This window comes from Sciurus vulgaris, assembly GCF_902686455.1.
Source record: "Sciurus vulgaris genome assembly, chromosome: 3".
In the NCBI taxonomy this organism is placed as follows: domain Eukaryota; kingdom Metazoa; phylum Chordata; class Mammalia; order Rodentia; family Sciuridae; genus Sciurus; species Sciurus vulgaris.
In genome coordinates, this window is record NC_136463.1 from 59,783,150 (window position 1) to 59,801,400 (window position 18,251).

Consider the following 18,251-nt stretch of genomic DNA (forward strand, 5'->3'; position numbering starts at 1 on the left):
AAATTCTTTTATAGCCCTAATAGAGATTTAGCGTCAAATCATATTCTGTAATCGAATTCTAAAGAGAATGAATCTAGTATCTGCATTGCTTAGAAATTGAGTGATCAATGGCAATGTCATGTCATTTATCATGTAATGTTTAAAAACATGGGCTTTGGAGACTACCCTAGTGTAACTCCCTTACTCTGTTATTTTTATTAGTTGTGTTAAACTTTGAACAATTATATGAACTTGACCTTAGCTGGCATTTTCATGTCTAGGGTAAAAAAAATAAAGTTCAGAATGTTGCATTCTGCTTGTAGCAGAAGCAGCAGGAGAGGAAGCAGTCAAATATCAGAATAGTGGAGCAGTTGTGGAATGTGGCAGGTAAAATGAATGAACAAAAGGTAGATACTAATAGAGACATAGATTGAAAGAACAATATTGAGCAAAGTTTCAGAAGGCAGCATATAGCATATTTGTATTAAATTCTTAAAAAATATTTTTAGTTGTAGGTAGACACAATACCTTTATTCAGTTCATTTATTTTTATGTAGTGCTGAGGATTGAACTCAGTGCCTCATACATATGAGGCAAGCACTCCACCACTGAGCTCCAGCCCCATCATGTTATTAAAAAAAAAAAAAAGTATGACAGAATGATACAATCTAATCCTTGTAGGATTTTTGTAATTTAATACAACAACAGTAAGAAGACCTTGTGGCAAAAACTTGAACTTGACCAATGTTTCTCAAACTTTTGAAAAAATGTGGAATAGTTGTGTACCTCTTTTTGACTCATGCTAGTAATTATTAGAATCTGTGATGGAAAAAAAAAAATATATATATATAATAGAAGGAAAGGTATTTTGAATTCATTGATACTTTTTTTTGCGGGTGGTGATGGAGGGGCATACCAGGGATTGAACCTAGGGATGCATAACCACTGAGCTATGTTTAGCATATAATATTATGCTAATATTTTGTTAGAGACAGGGTCTCTCTAGTTGCTCAGGGCCTTGCTAAATTGCTGAGGCTGGATTTGAACTCATGATCCTCCTGCCTGTGCTTCCTGAGTTGCCGGGATTACAGATTTTACACCACTGCCCCCGGCTAATTGATACTTTTAAAAACATTTTGTTGCTGAAAGCTCCATCCTTGTCCCTTATGACAATCTAATAATGAGGACATGGTTTTGAGAAAAACAAAACAGAAGGTTTATTTCTTTGCTAGCAAAGGAGAAACACAGGGGACTCCTACCCCAAAGACTGTGATTCTGCCTATCAGCAAGAACAGGGGACTTTTTTTAAAGAGGTGACTCTATAACTGCATTCCATGGGTTCTCTGTTACAGTTGTAATTCACTTGTTAATTTGGAAGATAGTCATTTCTGTGATCCTCTGGTACCATCCCCAAAGTCTGGATTACTTCTCTCCTATGGTGATGTGTATTCAGGGACTGATAACTCTGCGTAAGATGGCGAAGAAGGGTAATTCTGTTTCCCCTGAGATTAGGAAAGGGGAGAGATTAGGGAGGAGCAAGCAGAGAGGAAGAGAAAGAAACAAGTCTGTTTCAAAAATAAGTTTTAGCGGCAGAGCAGCAAGGGTTATATAGTCAAAGCATAAAGTGGACCACTGTTATATTTTCATTTTGCTACCACAGTTGTATGTATGTGGGTTTGAAAAAATGAGTATATTAATGTGGTTCCTCTCTGCTCACTTGACTATTGAGTAGAAGTTTGCATCCAGATTGGGTACTACCAATCAAGGCAATAAATGAATTAATGAATGAATGCAGGTAGAATTTCCCCAGATAAAATAGAAGGTTGAGGGATCCACAGAGAGGAGAAAAATTGAGAACTAGCATAGCTGCTTTAGAGGAAGGGAAAATTCTATGGTTTAAATCTTTAGGGCAGTCTTATTAAATAAATTTGGTTGACATTTTAAAGGTTGAAAATAATTTAGAGGCGTTAAGGCAGTGTTTTTATTTGTTGTTATTTGGGTATTATTCACCCTGGGTTCACTTTCTCACTGAGGTATACCCCAGCTCTTTTTTTAAAATTTAATTTAATTTAATTTAATTTTATTTTATTTTAGAGACAGGGTCTTGATAAATTACTGAGGCTGGCGTTGAACTTGGGATCCTCATGTTTTAGTCTCCTGTTTGCTGGGATTGCAAGTGTGGGCTACCATGCCTAGCCTGAGGCAGTTTTTCATAATAAGGATTCCATTAGGACATTATGAAGCATTTTGAATGCATCTAATCAATAAAAATTAAAGTGATCTGGGAAAGCCAACTTAATATTGTCAGGGAATATCCTTACCAGGGGAATAAAGTGCATGGGCTTTGTGTGTGTGTGTGTGTGTGTGTTATGTGTGTATATTTCCCCTCCTTGGCTGTTTTCTGTTTTTGTGACTTTCCAACCACAATTGATAATCAGAAATATTTTGTGTCATGATCCAGTGATACATGTTTACATAGGTTAGTGAGTACAAATACATATATTTTATAAGTAAAAACTTGTGATAAACTTTCATGTTTTCTGTTCTATTTTTGTTAACAAAAGAACTTAGTGACTTTTGCAGCCTGTTTGGAAAACTAGTCCATATAATTAATATGTCCTAAGACCAGTTTGGCACTTATTATGCAGGTTAGGGTAGCATAGGCTGAGATAATACTTCTCTTTCATTAGTGTAATGCACATTTTACGGCAGCTGTTTCAGGCTGTTCCTCTCAAGCCTTCAGGCTTTTTTTTTTTTTTTTTTTTTTTTCTCTTCAGTTGATTACCTCATAAATTATCCAAGAGCAAGACTCTAAGGCAGGCATAGAATTTGTCATTCTTCTTCCTTCGTACTCCTGGATATCTGTACTATATCTCTTTTAATAATTGTAGTCTTTCTGTCAACACAGAAAGGCTATCTTCTTGCAAACAAATTAGGTTTTCCACCTTTTAAAGTACTTCATTTGTACTTTTTCCTTATCCTCCTTCCAAAACTGTTAAACTCCTTGTACAGTTTGTCCCATTCATCATGCTTGTTCTTTATCATTCCATTCTTTTCTTAATCCTTTGTGATCTTTTTCTATTGCTCTTATCAAAATGTATTATCAAGGTCACTGACTTTTTATACTCCAAGCCTAGTTTGCCTTTCCTAAATATTCACAAATATTTGATAATAGTGATCTACTTCTCTTTAGAAAACTTGGTGCCATTGCAGTGATGCACACCTGTAAGGCCAGCCTCAGCAACTTAGCCAGACACTGTCTCAAAATTGAAAACAAAAAGGACCAGGGATTTAGCTTAGTGGTACAGCACTCCTGGGTTCACGCTGGGTACCACAAACAAAAAACTTACCTGTATCTTGCTTTCTTAAACAGAAAAAGTTAATACTTGCTTGTACTTAAAAATTCAAGCTCTATTGAAATGTGTGAATCAGAAAATAAAATAATTTCATATCATACCCACTGTAGAGAGTAACCATTGTTATATACTGATGATACATTCCCAGGCATTTTTCTATTTGTGTACAAATGTGCCCCCATTTTTGTTTAAAAAAAAATGACTTTATTCTATAAATATTTGCTTTTTAAAATAGTACTTACTACTGATTTTTTTTTTTTTTTGCTAGATTTTTTTTTTCTAACTCTAGCATGGTAAACTCTACAATGATTGCTAATGCTTTGTTCTATTTTTTTGTTTAACTTGGAACAATGCTTAGCATAACTAGATCAATATTTATTTGTTCAATGAATGAAAACCATTTTATGATCTAAGAATTCCATTTCTCATTGATCTGAAATAACCATGATCGTATGACTCTGCCCTAATGGAGTGGACACTGAATAAGAGGATCAGATGTGCAAATTGCTATTGCAGTAAATTAAGTCATTGTGATAGAGGGATCTAGTGACTAGTTTAGATTGGTAAAATCTTTTCTCTAGGTAACAGTTTTAAGTTGAGAGAATGATGATTAGAAGACTAAAGGAAAAGGGTATTTCAAGCAGAGGAAACATCTAACATCTGGGTTATAAGGCAGGAATTTGGTCATTTTTGCCCTTTAAGGCTGACTTGACCTTTTGGGTTTTAGTTGGTAATATATATACATAATTTTATTGTTTTATTGACATTTCTTCAAGAATGGTTTCCAATTAAATGGCATTGATCTGTAACTGGGCTGCCCAGTATGATAACCAATAACCACTATGGCTAGCGACTCTATATTGGACAGCAAAGAACATCTTAAATGTTGCAGAAAGTCCTCTTCATGAGCACTGCTCTGGAAAGTCAGTAGACTACAAACTCCTTCAGACTATATTCTGTTCACTCCTCTACTCCCAATGTTTGACACATAAGTACTGAACAAACATTTGTTAAATGATATGAAATGAATAAATGGATGGGTGAATGGAAATAGAACACCTGTTCCCAGACAAGGAACAACAAATGCATGTAAACTTTGAGATGACAAGGAGCTTCTGTGTTTGAGGAACTGAAAGAAGACTGGCTAGAACAGAGAGAAGAGTGATAGTTTGAGATCAACATAGATAAATCAGCAACTTGAGCCCTATAAGCAATGTTAAACTTTCTGAATTTTGTTTTAAGTGCATTGAGGAAATATGGAAAGTTTGTAGCATAGACGTAATATGATCTGATCTGGATGCCTCTTTACCAAACTATTTCTTTTTCCTTTTGCTAGCTCTCTTGAGATTTCAATAAAGTTATAGATATGGTACTTTATTAAACTGGGTATTTGAGGTAACTGTCTGTAGGGAATCCAGATTATTCACCAGATTTACTTTTGAGTATTAGTTTTATATTTGTTTTAATGATTGTATACTTATAAGCAGGAACTTATAGGCAAGAACTTGTTTTTGTTTTTTTCAGTGAAGGTGGTGTTTTTAAGGCTCATCTCACTTTCCCAAAAGATTATCCCCTCCGGCCTCCTAAAATGAAATTCATTACAGAAATCTGGCACCCAAATGGTAAGTTTATCTAGTTTTATTTTTACTTTCAAATATGATGGCCAGTCACTAATGATTTCAAGGTCAATAACAGAGATGTAGTTCTCAGTGAAATTGCTTTGGAATTTCCAGTTCAAGTTCTTTGTGTTCATTGTGCACATGGCCATGTACTAGATTTTTTTTCAAAGAGAAGAACTAACAGATCATATGGAAAATATTATTTTTTATTCATTTACTTAGCTCTTTGCTCTTTACGAGACTCAGTGTTCCAAATTAGAGGCAACATTTCTGAGTGATACGAATAGAGCTTCACTAATTGAGGACCTGCTATTACAAAGAGCATAGCAATCTTCAAACATGGATTTTTAATATATATCTTCTTATCTCAGCTTTTAGAACATGGGCAACTCTTAACTTTTATCTGTGTTCTTAGCTGTTAAAAAAACTGTCCCACCTGCTTCATAGGTGATTCGTTAGACAAGAGAAATACCACAGTTTGGAAAGCATCCAGTACTTCTGTTCATGGAGCAATGACATTGACCTGTTCAGCCCAAAGATTGACTGCCCTGTAAAATCATTGTTGTGACCAAAGGTTAGGTCAGATAAGCTACTTCTATACATAGGCTCCCTGAACTCTTGGCTTTGGTTTTTGTGATAGAAGTTGCAAGGGTTTCTTTTCTCTTTTGATTAGTTTTCTCTTTAGGCTACTATACTAATTTGTGTTCTGCATCTCATCCTCAACACTCTTGTTTGCAAGGAATAGAAATAGGTACATTAAATTAAGCAAAAGTGGGTTGGGGAAGTAGCTCAGTTGGTAGAGTGCTTGCCTCGCAAGCACAGGGCCCTGGGTTCAATCCCCAGCACTGGAAAAATATATATATATTAAGCAAAAGTCAGTGAGAGGCATGATTGAATGAATGAATAAATTAAATAAGGATTTATCAGAAGCAAATGGGGCATCAAGGCTTGAAAAATCAGTGGGTATGATGAGAGACTGGACCTGTCAGATAGAAAACTACTGGCAATTAATGAAGCTACTGCATTTTATTATATGTAAGACAGCAACAATCATAAAAGTAATATCTCTAATCATTTGATAGTGATAGAAAACATTTATGATATCCTGCCTGATTCTTGGATACTTGATTTGGTGATGTTGTTCTTAGAGCTTTGACATATCTTTGATCTTTTTCTGGACTTCGGGTAGTTTCTTCTGCCTTCACTTGAATTACTTGATATATAATAGGCAATCTTCTTGAACTGGTTTTGAAAGGAGGTGCGACAAAGTTTCTCAATTTTGCCTCACTACAATTTAGTTATGCGACTCTAGGCAAAACCTCTATGAATCTTAATTTCTCTGCAAAAATTAAATGAAAGCATATATGGAAGCAAAATATGAAACTTCCCTCTGTCAAGAAGGGATAGCATCAGAAGTTTAGGAGGAAAATTGATGGATTTTTTTTTTTTTTAAAGGTTGAAGAGACTTTTCATTTTGTAGGGAGAGACTTTAGAGAAGAAATAGTCAAGACTTTATTGGAGAAGTGGTAATTAATGAAGAAAGGACACCTGAGGAGGTGATGGGGCAGGGATAGCAGCCACAGAAAGAATTAGCTGTAGGAAGGAGTGAAAAGTCATTCTGAAATGGAAAAGAGGAAAACAGGCAAGCATGATACTCAAGGAATGTGAACGTCTTGCAAGGCACTGGTAGTCAACTGTGATCCCTTCCTATATGATGTCATGGTCTCCATGAGGAAGAGGTACACATTAAGCAGAATGGTGAAGTTGTGAGGTGATTGTGATGTAGGTATCCATTTTTTTTTTGGTAGTGGAGAAGAAAGGAGTCAAGATTCTAGAACATATGTTCCTGAATGGAATTTGGAATGTTGAATATGCCTGAAAAGCATTATTCTTCAGGCTGGGGGGGGGGGGTCATTAAATTGATGAGTTCAAAGTTGTATCATAGATTCACGTGATTAGATTTTCCTTCCAGAAAGATAGATGAATAGAAGAGTGGAAGAGGAAGCCAGCCAGACAGATGAGTTCCAGAGTAAAAAAAATAGTAAAAGCTTGAACCAAGAATAGTATCAGGAAGGACGATTTAGTTCCTTTCACTTCTTGACTACTGGACACAGGTGGTAATAAAGATGTATGCATTTAGGATTGACTAGTCCTTTAAGAAAATTTTATAGAATGAAAATCATAATGAGATATCACTTTTACCCACTAGAATGGCTGTAATAAAAATAGTAATAACAAGTGTTAATAATGAAGTAGAGAAATCATTACTCTCATATAATACTAGGAAGAATGTAAAATGGTGCAGATGTTTGGAAAATAGTTGGCAGATCCTTAAAACGTTAAACATAGTTACCATTATGATCCAGGAATTCTACTCCTAGGTACACATCTAAGAAAATTAAAAACATATGTCTCTCAAATCTCATATGTGAGTGTTCATAGTGCAGTACTTTGTATTGACCCCAAAGTAGTAACAACCCAAATGTCTGTCAGTTGATGAATGGAAAACAAAATGTAATATTATATCTGAGTAATAGATTATTATTTGGCAAGTAAAAACAAGGAAAGTACTGATATGTGCTACAACATGGATAAACCTTGGAAACATGATGTTAAGTGAACAAAGCCAGTTTTAAAAAATAACATTGTGATTCCATTTAAATGTAATACTTAGGCAAATCTATAGAGCCAAAGTGGTTGCCTAGGGCTGGAGGAGTGGTTGGAGGGAAATAAGGAATGATTATCAGTTGGGTATTGAGTGTATTTTGGGATGATGAAAATATTCTAAAATTGATTATGGTGGTGGTTTATACAACTAAAAATTCAGTAGGTAGAAACTATTACATTGTATGTTTCGAACAGGTGAATTTTATGGTAGATGAAATATATATCAGTAAAGCTGTTAAAAAATTATTGGGTATAAAATAGTTTTGTGAGGTTTAAATGCATTCAACTTTGGACTTTTTTTTTTCCCCTTGAGGTACATTAACTACCTTCAGATAATTAAATAAAACTAGGGTTCAGTAGTGAGTCTAGGTCCTTGGAAGTTACTACCTCGGGATGACAGATAACAATATGATGTACTAAATGAATTAATTTACCTGGGGAAACAGTTATTAATGTTAGAGATTAGGATAACATCAAAAGTCCTGTTAAAGAAGGGGAAAACTAGGGCCGGGTGCAGTAGCACATACTTGTAATCTCATTGGCTTGGGAAGCTAATGCAGGAAGATCATGAATTCAAAGCCAGCCTTAGCAACTTAGCAAGGCCCTAAGCAACCTAGTAAGAGCCTTTCTCTAAATAAAAAATATAAAAAGGGGCTGTGGATGTGGCTCAGTACTTAAGTCCCTTTGGGATCATCAGTCCAGGGTACAAAAAAAAAAAAAAAAAAAAGAGAGAGAGAGAGTGTGTGTGTGTGGGGGGGGCGATCGGATAGGGCAGAAGGAAGGGAGGGAAAAGTCAGAAGTAGCTGAGAGAAAGTACAGTTGAAGAATCAGGAGGAAAGAATTTTCAAAGAAGCCAAGGGAAAAAATGTGTCCAGGAAGGTTTTGTCAACAACTATCATTTGTGTTGGGCCAGAAGGGTTGACTTAGATTGATGTTCCTAGGAGAATATGTTATTCAGACCATTTTGTGAGAACAGTGCTAGTGTCCTGATAGGCTGCAGAAGCCAATTTCCAGTAAGGTATTAAAGAATACCCAAAATAGTGAGTAGATAGAGAAATGAGGGCAAGCCAAGTTTTTCGTGGTTTTGTGTGTTTTAATTTTTTTTTTAATTTAAATATATTGGTTCTTTTTTAAAAAAAATACTTTTAGTTGTAGATGGACACAATACCTTTATTCCATTTATTTATTTTTATGTGGTGCTGAGAATTGAACCCAGTGTCTCATGCATGTAGGGAAAGCAATCCACTGCTGAGCCATAGCTCCAGCCCATGTTGGTTCTTTTAAATTATATGTGACAGCAGAATTCATTCTGATATAATTACACAGGATGGAATATAATTCTAGTTAAGATCATAGTTTTATGAATGTACGTGATGGTGGGATGGTATTTCGCATGTACATAGGAAAATTATGTCAGATTCATTTCAGTGTCAGTTTTTCATAGTTTTGTATGTATATTCTCAAGAAAGGAGATAAATAGAATGCATTGTTGAGAAATTTTAGTTTAAGATGGAAGAAAAATCTTTTCAATTATTGATGGAAGACCAATGGCTAGCTATTTATGGATAAATAATTTTCATAACTAAATAGCAAAGTAAATTGAAGCTAAATGGAATTGAAAGTCACAAGCAATTTTTGAAAGTTATTATTTATTTATTGTAGTGGCAATGGAACCTAGGGGCACTCTACCATTGAGCCACATCCCCAGCACTTTTTATTTTTTGAAGCAGAGTTTCACTAAATTGCCAAGGCTGACCTCAAATTTGTTGGGATTACAGGAGTGTGCCACTGTGCTCAACTCTACAAGTGATTAAAAAAAAAAAAAAAGAGTAGTCATGATCATTTATTTGGTATATTTTGGGAACAAGAACTCTCTGGGCTACCGATATAGCTCTGTTTGTAGAGTACTTGCCTGTCAAGCACAAGGCCCTGGGTTCAATCCCCAGCTCTGAAAAGAACCCTCTAGCTTCAGAAATAAACATTGAAAGACAGAGATAAGAGGCGGGGTGTGGGGAGAGGGAGAGAGAGACATTGAGACTTAAAAGAAATGACAACTCCCTGAATATAGAATTCTTAAGTAGATCTTCTATCAGAAAATAAAGATAGCTCTAAAGTACATTAAAATGAAAGAGAAGCAAAAATTAAAAATTATACGGTGGAGCTAGGCATGGTGGTGCATGCTTGTAATTCCAGGTCCTTGAGGGTGGTGAGGCAGGAGGATTGCAAGTTTGAGGCTAGCCTGGCAATTTTGTGAAACCCTGTCTCACAATAAAAATAAAAAGTTTTAAGAATGGATGTACATCAATGGTACAGCATTTCCCTCTAGTATGTGCAAGGCCCTGGGTTTAATCCCTAGTATCAGAGGGAAAAAAATTATGAAGGGGAAATTAAGAAGCATTTTGTCAAGATAAATGTAAATACTTGACTACATAATTGGCTAAAGGAGAACAGACATTTCTCAAAAGAGGAAATACAGGGCTGGGGATATAGCTCAGTTGGTAGAGTGCTTGCCTCACAAGCACAAGGCCCTGGGTTCACTCCCCAGCACTGCCCAAAAAAACCAACCAACCAACCAAACAAACAAACAAAAAAGAGGAAAAATATATATAGTTGGTATGGAAAGTTGTCATGGAAAAAAAATTTGCAAAAGCTGTTTCCTATACGTTATATGAAATTTCTATAAAAATGTTAATCCTGAATGAGGAGGCAATGATAATGGTCATGTCATATTGCTGATGGCTGTATAAATTACGTAATTAAAAAAATTGCTTGGCAATAGGTCTTAAACCTAAAAATTTTTCTCATTCTAAAGAAAAACATATTGTTTAAAATGACATGACACAAGTTAAGTAATAAATTTAAAAGATCCTAGCTGGGTCTGGTGGCACACACTTATAATCCTAGTGACTTGGGAGGCTGAGGCAAGAGGATCATAAGGTCAAGGCCATCCTCGGCAATCGAGCAAAGCCCTGAGTAACTCAGTGAAATTCTGTCTCAAAATAAAAAAATAATAAAAGGGGGGTGACTAGGGATGTAACCCCCAGTACCAAAAAAATAAAATGAATAAAAATAAATAAAAGTTTAGTGATGAACTAATAATTTTTAAAGACAGAAAATGGATCTTAAATTGATTCCTTATGATGTAATTCTGTATAAACATTTAATGTCATGTGAAAAAAAGAGGGGAAAAAATCCTTATTTTGTAATAAGTTAGGAAAACATCGTAAAATAATATTCTACAAAATTTTTGTGAACTTTGTAGTTTTTTTGTTCGTTTTTTTTTTTTTTTTTGTACCAAGGATTATTGAACTCAGGGACACTTGACTATGGAGCCACATCCCCAGCCCTATTTTGTATTTTAATTTAGAGACAGGTTCTCATTGAGTTGCTTAGCACATCACTTTTGCTGAGGCTGACTTTGAACTCTCAATCCTCCTGCCTCAGCCTCCCTAGCTGCTGGGATTATAGGCAGGCACCACTGTGCCTGGCCTTTGTAGTGTTTTGATGTTATTTTTGCCTCTTGATCGAATGATTCCTTTAGTTAATAGATTCTATTAGCAGTTGGGGGTTGGTTGGGAAGGGAATCTTAATTACTGAAAAGCTTACATATAAAACATTGAAGATTCAGGTTGTACCTCCTTGTCAGGTCTGGTGTGGTCCTGGCACATAGAATGCATTCAAAAAGTATTTGTCAGATTAAGAGCAGTAATATTGGTTGATATGTATACACATTTTGATTCTGGTCCTAAGATTCTCATTGCCTGCTGATGTTCTGAGAGGAAAAATAAGCTTCAGAATTATAACTGTTCACAAGTTCAGGTTCTACAAAGAAGTTAGGAATGAAATGTATAAGAATATACTACTTGCTGTTTATAGAATTTGGAAATTTGGTTAATTTACAGCAATAAATTTTATTTATACTTCTTTCTTTTCTAAACTCTCTCCCTAAAAGTATGCTTCCCCCACTTTCTTCTTAGAAAATTTTACCATAAAAGTTACGTTGGCCAATAGATAGGTAACCTTTTTGTGATATATAAATGGATTTGTGAATTAATACTTTGTTTTTGTTACTTAACATTTTAATTTTCACTGAACTATTTCAAAGTAAGATATAGTTATATCAGCACGTGTCCCCTAGAAATAAAGATGTTCTCTTATTCTGATTTAAGTGATTATTACTTGTGCTTGAATTTTAAAATGGATTTTTAGAAGAGGCCTCATGAATGTCATAATATTGACAGATTTTCATGGGCAATACATTCCTTTTGTGCATTTGAATTCCTTTCCCTCAAAACGTGTTTGCTTTTACGTGATTTTAAAAGTACATCACATTATTAGTTGCATTTTCTTAGAAAAATTCTAAATCTTTGACTACCACCAATTTAAATCAGTAAGTGTAAGACTAGAAAATTACATAAAAACAGTTTTCCACAATTTAGATCATATGCTTTCTGAAAATGTGGAACAGATTTAGTAGTTGCTATTTACTCATTTAAAATGTATTTTTCATATTTCATATAAAAGTTTTATATTTATATTTCAATGGTAAACACCATCTATATGCTGAGTATCTTAAAAGCTTTGCACAAATAAAATATGTAACTTACACTCCTTGGGTTTGTTGGATCCTATGTGTTTGTTAAAATCTATAGCTTTCTTAAAAAGTTAGCAGATTCCATTTTGGAAATTTTCTGTGTAATAGTAATATCTTATATAGGTGTAATGCAGATCAGGATCATGTTTGTAATAGCTACTTTACGTTTAACCAAATTGGTAATATATTACAAGACTTTTATTCTCTGATTTTGCAGTTGATAAAAATGGTGATGTTTGCATTTCTATTCTTCATGAGCCCGGAGAGGATAAGTATGGTTATGAAAAGCCAGAGGAACGCTGGCTCCCTATCCACACTGTGGAAACCATCATGATTAGTGTCATTTCTATGCTGGCAGACCCTAATGGAGATTCACCTGCTAATGTTGATGCTGCGGTAAGGTCTTCCCATGCTCCTTGTCCTCTCTTTTCCACCACTCCTTACCCCTACTCTTTTGGGGTGGAATCCAGGGTGCTAGGCAAGATCTCTACTACCGAACTGTGCCTTCAACTTCTCACTCTTCTGATAAAACTCAACTTGTTATGTGTAATACGTCCTTTTGAAGTATGTATACATCATGAAACAGCAATTTTGAACTAATTAACATACGTATTACCTTTAGCAATTTTTAAGATTATTAAATTTAGTCACAGATACAGTAGTTTTTTTCCAACTTCTTATTATTGTGGTAAAATGATAAAATGATAATAGTTATAATTTGTTCAGGGATATACAATAAAATATCTAATTTGATATTAAAGATTTAAATATAGGGTGAGAATGTCGATTCAAAGTTTTTTATGTGATCAAAGTAAAGTTGTTATCAACTTAAAATAATCTGTTATAAAATGCTTAACTTTGTGGTAACTACAAAGCAAAATCTTACAGTAGCTACAAAATGGTAAAAGATAAGGAATCAAAGTATACCAATAAAGAAAACCACTTAATCACAGAGAAGACAGCAAGAGAAAGAAAGGATCACAAAACAACCAGAGAACAATGAACAAAATGGCAGCAGTAAGTCCATATTTACAGTTAGGGTTAGGATTAGAGAGCTCCCTTCTGGATTCCTCCATCCAGATTAGATTGATTGTTTTACCCTGACTCTCATGCTGGCTACCTCCCTTAAATTTTTCCTTTATAGCTCTTCTGGATCAGATTATCTATTTCCTGGCCATGCACCTTTGCCTACAGATTTCATCCTAGAGTAATGTTTTAGGGTATAATGAGAATTAAATCTAGGGCCCTTTCATGATTCAAGGTGTTTTTGTCTTTCCTTAATGCTTGATTGATACTTTGTTTATAGAGTTCTAGAGAGAAAATACAATTTAAACAGAATTTTAATTTTTTATTATTGCTGATGGAAGTTAATTATAGGCTGATTTTCCATTATTAGGTGACCCTCCCCCTTTCCATTTAGGTTTTTTTATTCTTGGTCTTCTGAAATTTTGTAGAGTTGTAAAAGCTCTTCAATTTTCCATCTCCATAAGTTGGTGTATACCCTTTGAATTTAAAGACTTGTGTTTTGGAAGAAATTTTAATTATTTTGAGGCTTTCTCCATGTTTAATGTTTTTTCCTCTTTTGAACATGTTTTAGTTTATACCCATATCGATCCCCTTGCCTTATCTTTTTATCTAAAATAGTGTCCTTTTTTTTTTTTTTTTTTTGTGCTGGGGATTGAATCCAGGGGCACTGTACAACTGAGCTTACATCCTTAGCCCAACACGCCTCCCCCTTTTTTTCTTTTTTGAAACAGGGTCTAGATAGCCTCCAACTTGTGATCCTCCTTGTGAATCTGCTGAGTTGTTTGGATTATACCATGCTCTGCCACCATTATTATATCTAACCAAATTTTTATATATTTTTAGTTGTAGATGGACACAATACCTCCAGTTTATTTTTATGTGGTGCTGAGGAGTGAACCCAGTGCCTCACGCATGCTAGGCAAGGGCTCAGCCACTGAGCTACAACCCCAGTGCCCCCAACCAAATTTTTAATTCCCCAAAATACATCTCTCTCAAATCTAATGATGACTGACTTTCCTTGTCCTCTGGTCAAATTTTTTCCCTTCTTCTATAGTCCCATAGTAATAGCTGTACATATCAACAATATAGTTGATCACACAGTATATGTAATGATTCAATTATTGCTATGTCTTGCTTTGAGGGCAAAAATTGGTTTTTTAATCTCTTCCTTTGTAAAGGTAAGGATTGAAGGTTTCTGTAGTCTTTGCTGTCCCTAAATTGATATTCAAGGAAAAAGAAACACATGCTGAACAATTTTGAGCACATTTCCTGTTACCTTTTGCTGGATGAAATCATCTGTGTTCTCACTGAAATTGTGTTGATGGTATTGTGTGTTCATGAATGTCATCTGTTTATACCCCTACTTTCCACCTACTAGTACTCAGTATCATTTCAGTGTAATGCATCTCACCTGTTTTCCTTAAAGATAGGAGATAATTTTGTGTTGACTTTTCTGGTTATTTTCAGTAAGAAAAGTTTGTAATCCTTCAGATGTTTTTTTTTTTTATAAATTGTAGCTTGCTTTCTAGTGTAACATAAAGCTGTAACTTATTTTTTGTGGCTTTTTCTTTTTTAAAAGAGATTTTTTTCTTGTGGAGGTAATTAGCATAGGCTGTTTCTATTTGTATCCCAACAGAGTGCCTTACGAAAATACTTTTTGACTGCTTTTCTGCCTTGTCAAACTTAACAGTGTTTGAACTACTAAAGGATTACATTCAAAGTTAAAATGTGTATTTGAGATTATAAGGAAGAGTTTGCATAAAATCATATGATGTTACTTTTGTATCTATAGAAGGAATGGAGGGAAGACAGAAATGGAGAATTTAAAAGGAAAGTTGCCCGCTGTGTAAGAAAAAGCCAAGAGACTGCTTTTGAGTGACACTTATTCAGCAGCTAGTAATTTCACTTTTTCAGGGTAAGTTCATTTAAAAAAATCATACTACTGTTTTGCCTTTGGAAAATGCTATGTCAATTTTTGAAAATCATATGATTTACATATTTGAATTGTTTGTTCTCATTGACTTTATTATTTTTAATAGTGTTATCCAGAATTTCTTAAGGCTGTAGTTTAACCTGCTTGTTTTTTCCCTTTAGTCTAGCTAGCTGTTTTTAAGTAGATGTTCTATGTTAAAATAGTTGTATGATAGTCTGTTTCTTTTCATTCATGGTAAAATTTCTAATAACATATATATTTGTATTCTAATAATAATTATATATATACACACTTTGTGTGTGTGTGTGTGTGTGTGTGTGTACTGGCTATTGAATCCAGAGGTACTTTACCACTGAGCTACATCCCCAGATCTTCCCCCCCCACCCCTTTTTTTTTTGGTAACAAGGTAACAGGGTCTCAGTGAATTGTTGAGGCACTCTCTGAGCTGCTGAGGCTGGTCTCCAATTTATAATCTTCTTGCTTTAGCCTCAGGATGTGCTGCCACTCACAGCTGCATTGGTTCTTTATGGGTATTAAACCCTCTTAAGAACAAATCAACCCTCAGGGCTTGTTCTTCTCACTCATATGTTTTCCATTTATGGAAGAGCTTGATGACAACAAGGAAGTGGAGTAACATAGACATATTGAAGCTTAAGCTTATTCATGTTTTTACTTCTGAAATAGTACTTTATAAATTATGGAAAATTTCCCCCCATTACCAGGATTAAACCTAGAGGTGTTTGATCACTGAGCCATATCCCCAGCCCTTTTTATTTTTTATTTCGACACAGGGTCTCACTAAATTGCTGAGCCTGGCTTTGAACTTGCAATCCTCCTGCCTCAGCCTTCTGAGCCCCTGGGATTACAGATGTGCACCACCACCTCCACTGATTTAAGAGTTTTATTGTATTTACCTTGATAACATTAAAAATTAATTAAATAATACTAATGAAGTGGCACAAGCAAACTGTGTAAGGGGTTATGTATTATCTGCTTTACTAGTAGTATAAATTGATTTAAATTTGAACCAAAGAAGACTTAAAAGTCTTCTATCAAGATTAAAAATCTTGGGCTGGGGAGATAGCCCAGTTGGTAAAGTGCTTGCCTTACAAGCACAGGGCCCTAGGTTCGATCCCTAGCATCGCAAAAAAAAAAAAAAAAAAAAAAAAAAAAAGATTAAAAATCTTTATTTCAAAAGGTACAAGCCCAGCTAGGGTTGTTGCTTAGTGGCAGAGCTCTTGCCTAGTATGTGAAAAGTATAAGCCAAAAGTAATGTTAAGTCAAAATGTCTCAATGCTTTGAATAAGTTAATTAGGAAATAGTATAATATGCTTTTAATGACAAAACTAATAACACCTAAAGTTAGAATAAGAAAGCAATAATTGGAAATCATGACTCACAGGTCATCACTGTTGACACATTGATAAGAAAGTACACTCTTTCTTAAAAGTTGCAAGTACTCCATATGTATTCATGCATTCATTAAAAGACTTCACACTGTTGCAAGGGGTATGGGAGTGGCAGTTCTTGATAGAACAATCTTAAATGAAATTAATGTATTAATTTTACTGAAAGTATTTGAATACCAAATGTGAACCGGTGTCCATGTGGGTCTGAAATATTTTCTTTGTTTGCTACTTGTTGATGTGTTGTGAGGTTCACCTCAAATTTTCTTCCATGAAACAGCTGCACCTGCTTTTCACCCCCAAACAAATCTCCCCTTCTCAAGCATTGCAGTCTACACTTCAGTCCTTTATGAACTTGCCTTACTTCTCATATATGAAAATAAAGTAATTGGGAAAGAAATGCCTCAGCAAGCACCTAACCTAATCACTAGATTTGTTTGTGCCAAGGCGTGAAATCATTTGAAAAATGGATTAAAACATTTCACACCAAAATCCTTGACTTGACTAATGTCTAACACTCACTATATGGTTTTTCAGGTAGATGGTAGAAGAAAAGTTTAAAAAATAACAGTGATTTGAAGAAGCACATAAAATTGTGAAATCTGCAGTTGTGCTTACCTTTAGAGAGAGAGGAAACATGAAACAAAGGGAGATTTACCCTTTTATTTTTTTTTTCCTTTATTTTTATTGGAATACTTGTTATTTTATTGTTTTTTTTTTTGTGGTGCTAGGGATTGAACCCAAGACCTTACACATGCCAAGCTCCCTCCTGCCCTCCCTTTATTTATTTAGGGACTGGAGAACTGAAACCAGGGACACTGTACCACTGAACTATATCTCCAGCCCTTTTTAATTTTTATTTTGAGACAGGCTCTTGCTAGGTTGCCCAGGCTGACCTTGACCTTGCAATGATCCTCTTTTTCTCAGCTTCCCAGGTTGCTGGGATTACAGGTGTGTGACCCTGAAATTTCTCATTGTTTATATCTGAGGGAAGTGATTACCAGATGCACAAACTCTATACCCAGTTCTCTATCATCCCTGGGAGATTTATTGGAAAGGGCTTTTGGGTATGGTATAGACTTTGGAAAAACATTCCAGTAACATTACCTAAAAATTTTAATTCCTATTTCATAGCATTGCCTCTTGAGTTTCAGTATATGCTTTTGTATTGTCTAATAAATGATGTGTGTGTGCATATATGTGCAAATGTTAGAAATCAACTCTAGTCAAGGTAATAAATATATTCATATTTGGGTTCATTTCATTCTTTGGTATGGGCCATTTACGTTGATTGGTATGATCCTTTTGGAAAGAAATAGAGCCATTCTCTTAGGGTCTGTCTTAGGGAGGTAATCTAAATTACGGAAACAGGCACACGCAGGGTCACAGATTGCCTCATAGCTTCTTTACTTTCCCAACAGAACTTTTGGTATGTTTGACTTTGGGTGATTATAGGAAATTCACTTGGGCTTTAGAAGACTCATTTTTAAACATGTGTGGTGTGAATTAAATTTTGCCATTACTTTTAAGGACATTTGGCTTGTCTGTCAAGAGTTTGAAATTATATCACTTGAATTCCTGGAAATTTTCTGTTTGAGTTCTTCAAATTGTGCTTTGCAACAGGTGGAGGTTTCTGAGAACAGATGTTCTCTTCTCTTCTGTCTGTAACCC

The 18,251-nt window shown here is 34.9% G+C and overlaps 1 protein-coding gene across 1 annotated transcript in view; it reads left to right on the top strand.

Moving 5' to 3' along the window:
- Positions 1 to 18,251, top strand: part of UBE2G1 (ubiquitin conjugating enzyme E2 G1) — a 95,846-nt gene that overhangs the window by 72,021 nt on the left and 5,574 nt on the right. Inside the window, exons 3-5 of the mRNA XM_079130996.1 lie at positions 4,860 to 4,957; positions 12,433 to 12,611; positions 15,034 to 15,156. Of these exons, the coding sequence (XP_078987122.1) occupies positions 4,860 to 4,957; positions 12,433 to 12,611; positions 15,034 to 15,120 (364 nt within the window). The 3' untranslated portion in view covers positions 15,121 to 15,156. The remainder of the gene's footprint in view (positions 1 to 4,859; positions 4,958 to 12,432; positions 12,612 to 15,033; positions 15,157 to 18,251) is intronic.